Source organism: Fulmarus glacialis, unplaced genomic scaffold (genome assembly GCF_000690835.1).
Source record: "Fulmarus glacialis isolate BGI_N327 unplaced genomic scaffold, ASM69083v1 scaffold48852, whole genome shotgun sequence".
Taxonomy (NCBI): Eukaryota; Metazoa; Chordata; class Aves; order Procellariiformes; family Procellariidae; genus Fulmarus; species Fulmarus glacialis.
The window spans coordinates 9,874-17,426 of record NW_009199441.1 but is presented as its reverse complement, the minus strand read 5'-3'; the positions used below and the strand labels follow the sequence as shown (position 1 = coordinate 17,426).

The following is a 7,553-nucleotide window of genomic DNA, read 5'->3' as shown; positions in this document are numbered from 1 at the left end:
TATATGTGAGGGAGAAGGAGTTGTTTAAAAAAAACCTTTATTTCTGATCAAAATAACAGAAGAAATATCATTTATCTCGTCACTTTTAACTTTGAATCAAGTCTTCTAAGTTTGAGCAAATTAACTGCAAACTGATAAGACTTTAGTGCAACAGGTGTGCAATTAAGGCACAACAAAAGAGGGTTTATTAGACTCAGAATGTCATTTGGAAGTTTTAATTGCCTTTGCAAGCTAGGGGAAAGTTCATTCTGAATGTTTTACTTATCTTCTAGGAACCATAATTATGTCAGAAGAATTGCAAGATGCTTTAGATAATATGTATGATGCTAGAATTCCAAAACTATGGTTTAGGATTTCCTGGGAGTCGGCTACTTTAGGATTTTGGTTTACTGAGCTTCTTGAAAGAAACCAGCAGTTCAGCAATTGGCTGCAGGATGGCCGACCAAATCAGTTCTGGATGACAGGATTCTTTAATCCACAGGTAAGACTACCAGATTGATCTTTCTAACTCCTATGTAACAGTTAAATTAGACCTTCAGACAACTTCAAGCTGACTCAATCGTGACTATACGAAGTGTAATCTAAATTCGATTTTTAGCATAAATGTAGGATAAATTAACTTCAACAGCTATTGAAGAAATTTTTGCTAGACCAAAATAACTGTACTGAAATAATGGAATGCATCTTCTGGTTGCTTTAATTATAGTGTGGAAATTGGGTAAATACATCTTTTCACATTTCAATGTTATCCTCCTTTTTTCCCCTCCTCTGTTACAGTAATCTGTTTTTCATTCATTGTATGAAAATCTCTTTGAGTACAAAACAAGGTAAGTTTCAAAACTTTGACATAGGAAAAAGAGATTTGGACTTGGCTCTCAATCCTTGCAAATCAGTTCTTTAAAATGGAAGGTTTGTTATTTATACCACCTCAGAATTATGCCAGACTTGATCTGCAGAGACATATAAAAAATACAGCCTCTCGCCTGCACCATCTAAAATAAAAACCTGGCACAAAATGAAACACAAAAAAGGGAACAGCTGAGAACAGAATTAAAAGAAGTAAAGCATACATACCTAGATGATGTGTAGTTTCTTTGCACAGCTATCCGCACTCATTAAAGCTTTTTATGATTCACAGATGTTTGTGGGAAGTAGGAGTTGTGGAAGTGAGTCATTGTGAGAGTATCCAGCCAACAGGTTTCTGTGAAGCCTTAGCAAAAAGCTATTTTAAAGATCTATTTTAATCTCAGTCCTTGTTAGCAATGCAAAAGCTAGCTGAAACAGCTGCCTAGAATAGAGAAAGCAACAGTGGCAAACATTCTCTAGGACTACTGCTGGGAAATATCCATCTATCATCTATCCTGTCTGTGTCAGCTGTCTGCCAATACCACTTAATAGCATGGAAGTGTGTTCACAGAATCCCTGAGCAAAGGGTTCCCAAGCAAAAATATGAAGGAGAGGAGTAGGAGTTTTAATAAAACGGTTATGCTTCCGTACTTGGTTTGTTAGCAACACATTGATAATGGCACTCTAAAATATTCCTAAGTAACTTTTACAATGATCAGGCTGGATGCAACCCTATTGGTTTTGTTGGTGTTTGCTTTTGCACTACAGATGAGCAAGATGTGGTACAGATTTCGTACTGATCATTTTAGCTGGCTTATTTGTGCTTTGGGGTTGTGTCAGTTCTGAAATTTTGCCAGCCCAAATTGGGCATCCTATATTTTTTTGGATCCATACATCTGGATTTCTCAAAAAAGCTGCCAAATAATCAGAGTAAAATGTCCCCAAACAAGTTGTGATTTAATGGACCATAGTAAGTGAGAAAGCCTCCAGAAACACAAAAATTAAACACTTCATAACACGTAGTTCTAAAAGTCCCTAAATACATAATGTGCAGAGAAAAAAATCCGAGAATGAGATGTGCTTACCTGATTTAAACATTTATTTGTGCTGACAATCAAAGCTTAAGAATCAGATGGTTGTTATTATAGTCTCCATTTTCTGTAACCCAGGCTATGGGAGTGGCTCTTTCTACAAGAAATTCATCTGAGCAAAGATTCCTTTTCTATTTAATTAACTATTATTTTGTTAATAGTCATATTGCTGTGTTTAAAATCAGTATTTCATATGTTAAGAAAATTCATTTTCATCTTCTCAAGCAAGCTGAGGTGATGAAGTATTAGTGCTGCAGTTCTAATGGCTTGTTTGTAATACCTGAGAAATTGTCAGTAAAATCCTTTCATTTGTGAGATGAAATGCAGCTCCTAAGTAATTTGTAATTTGCCTGCTTGCACAGATCTCACTGTTTGCTTTATAGTCAATGGATAAATGCCATGGATAACACTAGACAGTAAAGTAGATTTATAGCACTGGGAGAACGAGGCATTTTGGCAATAAAAAATAATATAGGACCTGACTCTGCCTCTTCTTGGACTGTTTATACACTAGGATAAATTCAGTAATTTCACAGAAGTTAATCTTTATTTATAGTGATACAAATGAGAGCAGGCTCAGGCTTCTATGTAGAAGAAACCTTATTCGATGTATGTGTCTGCATTGGGCCGACATAACTAGGGTGAACAAAACAAGAAGTGCTATGAATTTTCTTCCCTCCTGGAAGTTAATCTGATGTTACTGGATTTTTTCCTCAAAAAACTTGACACTATGCATATCTCATTTCTACCTCCCAATTTCCATATTGTGGCTGATACTGTTTTATTGTTTCCTTGTTTGCATCTCTGTACCCAGTTGCTGTCACTTGTTCTATATATGGATTTTAAACCCTGTGAGGCAGAACTGTCTTTCTGGTTGCTTAGCATAATGAACCCTCAGCCTATTTCTAAGACCCTTAGATGCCAAAGCAATGTGAATACTAATAAGAATATGAAGTACAACGCCTCCATTCCTCAGTGCCCACTTAATTCTAGTAAACCTGCCATAATTTGCTTGCTGTAGAAACTGCAAAATAAGTGACAAACAAGGAACGTCCTAAGCAAGGTAAAGGACAGAATATGGTTGTGAAAGCAATAGACTTAACTGATTTCCGTATTTCTTGTCATAGCTTCCATGGATGCCTGCTTCTCCCTCACTAGAAGGTTCAGAGTTAGTTTGCATGGATTGTTACAAGGCAAAGCGACAAAGCTTTAGCAGCCTTCAGTGAGCGGGCCAGGGAGAAGTTCAGGAAAAGGCAGGTGAAGAAAGAAGAAATAATTTTCCCCATTTCTGAAATCTCAACATGTCCCCCCTGAAACCTCCCCCCCCTGACCCCCCCAAAAAAACCAACAGGGCAAAGATTACCAGAAATCAAAACAAACGTCATGGCAAGTGGTCCATTATGTCCCTGACAGAGGGTTTTGGGGGGAGCCAAGTCCTCAGCCGTACAGTGGCACCTCAAGTCACTTGATTCTTTCTTGCTATTTATTGTGCCGTTCACCTGCTCTGGGATACCCAGCTGGGCCTCCAGCTCACAGCTGTAGTCTTTAAACACTGTCTAGGACGCATTCAAATGAGCAGATAAGTGTTACAAGTCCCACTGCAGACAGCGTATAAGTCCTGCCATCTCTGTAAGAATAGTCTGCAGTCTAAATCTTATCCCTGAAGACAACTCACAGCTCCAAGCTTATTCTAGTGTTTCCACAGTGCCTTTGAACTGATTCCCTTAATACAGTCATTGCTCTGTCCTGTCCTCTTCAGGCTCTTCTTTCTTTAATATTTCAGTTTATCTGGGATCCAGTAGCCTTATGGGACCTTCTGGCAGCGAACACTTCATGTATTTTAAACTATTGGTACTAGCATGTTTCTACAAATTAAAATTCCACAAATTAACTACAAGGATTCTGCTTTCATTTAATGGCATTTTTGATAGACGAACTTGGCCTTTAATCCTGTCTCGCTTAGCTACATGCTAGAGCTCTCAACTACTTCAAACGCAAGTACAATTATCTGTGCTATCACAAAACCTTTTTAAAACACTTGTCCTGAGGTCTCTGGAATGATTTTAACGAGAAGCAAACAATGTCAGTTAACCCAAACACCTGAGTTCATGAACGTCATCTCATGTTCTCATAACTTGAAGGATATTGCATAGCTACAAAGTGCTTAGCATGTGCAGTAAGCACTCCAGTCCCAGCAGCCAGAGATTGGCCCCTGCATTCAGTAGACAAATGTGCTCGTGTTTCCGCATCGGACTTCATTCAGTTCATGTGGCCCTAACAGTAGCTCAACAGAGCATTGTGCGCTGTGGTTACTGAAGAAAAATAAAAAGCTTGTTCAATTCCCTCATTGCTTCTGATTTCTTCCTAGCTGTACTGTTGGCTCTCTAATACCCACCTTTGTGTGTTCTCCACATGGCTCTGTATTCTCCCATCTCTGTCTCCAGATACCTTCTTTCTCTGCTCTGAAATCTGTCCTGAAACTTCTTCCTTCCTAGCCGTCCTTCTCAGTAAGTCCCTCTTGCTCTTGCATCTTCAGTATTGGTGTTTTATTCATTCACCTCATGGCTATGCAAATGGCGTACATCCACAGCATGTCCACTGGAAGTGCAAAGCAGTCTATACTCTCCTGTCTTTTAGGACTAAGGTCCTTCCCATGTACTGCAGTACATGCACATGGACAGTTATATGAGAGAAGCTAACCAGCATCTTCAGCCTGTCTTGTCTTGTGATAGCTTGTAACCATATCATGAGATTGTAGGTCTTTAGAACAGAAAGTGAGTTTCATTCTGTGCTGCTGAAGTGCTGTGAGTTTATCTTGCTGGTGTCTACAATAGTATCTTATTGTAGTATATTAAGGCTTTGCATGGAGCAAAGTGACAGAGGCATTTCACTATTTAATTGCATACTTCCAGTTTGTACTTCCTTTGTATTCTGTAAAATGGTTCATGATTTGTTGACTGAAAAGCAATTTTACAATGTTCGTATAAGGAAAGGTGAGTAATATGGCACATGAAATACCAGTGTTATTTGTGGCTTAGCAATTACCTGTATTTGGAACCTCACAAACCACATTAATCTGGCAGCCTTGTAAACCTCTCTCCATCTGGCTGATTGTAAAGTAGGCATGTGAGGTGATGTGAATTATACACGCAGCTTCCGATATGTTAAATAAGCCGATTTGGTGGCTTCCCAGCACCAACACATGCACACCAAGTATATAAGAATGCATGGTACTGGGAAAATGTAGGAAAGCACTGGATTTACACAACTGAATTTAGTTTTGTATGCAGATAAAATTCTGTGGGCTGAGGTTTTATACTGCTGTGTAGGGAAAAAAAGTTTGAAATGGGTAAGTTCAAGTATTTTAAAACACTCTATGTCATATTCAATCTCCTTAGGGATTCCTAACTGCTATGAGGCAAGAGACGACTCGCATGAATTTAGCAAAAGGGTGGGCACTCGACAGTGTTGTTTTACACAATGAAGTGACCAAGATGATGAAAGAAGATGTTGCTGGCCCTCCTCCTGCTGACATTGGTGGGGTTTACATATACGGCCTTTTCCTCGAAGGGGCAGGTTGGGACCGCAGAAACAGTAAGCTGGTCGAGTCGGCACCAAAGGTAAGGATCAAGTGAGCGTGATTGACTCTGGCATAACATGGTGTGCTCAGAGAACACCAGGAGGTATTTGTGAAACCAGCAGTGGTTTCACAACAGGTTTTAAGAGGGTAAAACACTAGCAGGGCTGGGAAGAGGACAGATTGTTTATCCATCAGAACTGACAAAAAGACTTCTGTCAGAAAATGAATTTAGGATGCGCTGCACTACAGCAGACCAGATGCCAGGCTTCTTGGCTTCAGGGGCCCTAGAAACACAGCTATGTTTGAATAAAATAGTGCAACCCATAGTCAGCCTTCTTTTGACTGACCAAATGGGACCCTATCACAACTTCCAAAGCCCAGGACTGTGTTTGATGACAGCTGCTGTGGAGGTCAGTGTTTGGATGACTAGAAATCCCTGGCATTTGTTTTTGAATAGGAGGAAGAGTATTAGTTCTGGGCTTATGCTCAGTTATCCATGCATGGAGTTACATTTTACTGATGTGACTAAGCAGATTTAAAACTTAGCTATGGAGTAGTGATTAGATGCTGTGGTCACTGCCCAGGGAAAGCTGCCATTGTCTGCACTGGTAAACTTTTTCCAAACCAGTGATAACTGTCCTGCAATTGGAGTTGAGGTAATTCCTCTCCATAGGTAAAACACTTCTGTGTCGGGCTGAGAGCAAACTTTTCCAAACCAAACCTTGCCAGCTGTAGCTTCTGGTGACAGCTGTTGCCTGGTTTGCCAAAAGACACCTTCAACCATGGAGTTTACTCTAGTGCTCTGGAGTCTTTAGCGAGCCTCCATGTTGCTCTTGGGTTTGGGTCTTTTTTTTCCTACTGCCAATGAATACTTTATATTGCTGGAAGACCTGAGGAGATCTAGTCTGGATAAACACCCAAGAGGCACCTTGGATTTTTGAAGCTCCACTGCCAGCAGTGCAGAGGTAACAAGGAGGCTTGCTAAATGCAGTTTGGCCTTTGTAGCTCCAGTCCTGCCATTCAGGGAACAGGAGGTGGGGAAAGAATTGGGAACACTAGCCAAAGGGGCAAAGGACTGGAAAAAAGACAATGGTTTCTCTCCCTCCTAGAACCACCTTGTCGTTTTTCCATCTACTTCCATGGCGTGCAGTTTTCCAGGTTTCTGCTGCTTTCTTTTCCTTCCAGGCTTCTTGACATCTGTTGTCCTTGAGCTGCCACTGGCTTACAGTTAGGGTCAACGTAGTAGTGAGCATAGGACTTGTGTTCTCCTGTGTACCTCTGGTGAGGTGCTGGTGCTTTTGCTGAAGGCCATCACTGAGTCTAGTTCCAGCATTTGGAGTTCAGACGCCCTATCCTGCTTCTCTAATGCTGAGCCCCATGTCTCTTTTAACATTCTCAGGTGCTGTTCACAAGTCTTCCTGTAGTCCATGTGTATGCGGTTAGCACAACAGCACTACATGACCCAAAGAAGCAACAAGGAAGTGTGTACTCCTGCCCTGTCTACAAAAAGCCCCGGAGAACAGATCTGACGTACATTTTCTCTTTGTATCTGAAAACAGTGCAGAATCCTGATCACTGGACTTTACGGGGGGTTGCACTGCTCTGCGATTCAAAATAAGGACCAACAGGTAGCTATAGAGAAAGAACCACCTAGGAAAATTAATCTGCAGCCAGTAGGACTTTTATTGTTGTTAACAAAGTGGTGGCTACTTTCTCATAGGGGTATGGGAATTAACAAGTGACGTATAGAGATTGTGTTAATTACACATAGATCAGTTTACTCTGTTCACAGCAAAAATGCTAAATGTATTTAACCTGGGAATATCAGAGGGAAAACAGTTGCAGGTGTGAAATTTGGCAACTGTTATAAAGCAAGTGAGAATATAATCAACTAGCTTGCTCATAATGGCTACACTAGGAAAAAAGTGCTTATGATAGTAACAACTGCTCTAAAATTTATGGTGGTTCTTTTGTAGATGTTATCTTTTCTTCTTAATACAAGACTTCTTCATAATATGATATAATTCTTCTTAAAT

General features: G+C 40.2%; 1 protein-coding gene across 1 annotated transcript; it reads left to right on the top strand.

The window, feature by feature from the left end:
• The first annotated feature begins 278 nt into the window (after positions 1–278).
• LOC104073458 (dynein heavy chain 8, axonemal-like) lies at positions 279–7,144 on the top strand. Its single transcript, XM_009573240.1, has 3 exons — positions 279–481; positions 5,336–5,557; positions 6,917–7,144. Exons 1-3 carry the CDS (start codon positions 284–286, stop codon positions 7,133–7,135), a joined length of 639 nt encoding a protein of 212 aa, XP_009571535.1. The 5' UTR covers positions 279–283; the 3' UTR covers positions 7,136–7,144.
• The last annotated feature ends 409 nt before the right edge of the window (positions 7,145–7,553 follow it).

Excerpts from the sequence above, each read along its gene's own strand:
- LOC104073458 (XM_009573240.1), top strand. The coding sequence starts at position 284 with ATGTCAGAAGAATTGCAAGATGCTTTAGATAATATGTATGATGCTAGA. Across the intron at positions 482-5,335 it reads CAGGATTCTTTAATCCACAG|GGATTCCTAACTGCTATGAG; the intron begins GTAAGACTACCA and ends CAATCTCCTTAG. Across the intron at positions 5,558-6,916 it reads TGGTCGAGTCGGCACCAAAG|GTGCTGTTCACAAGTCTTCC; the intron begins GTAAGGATCAAG and ends TAACATTCTCAG.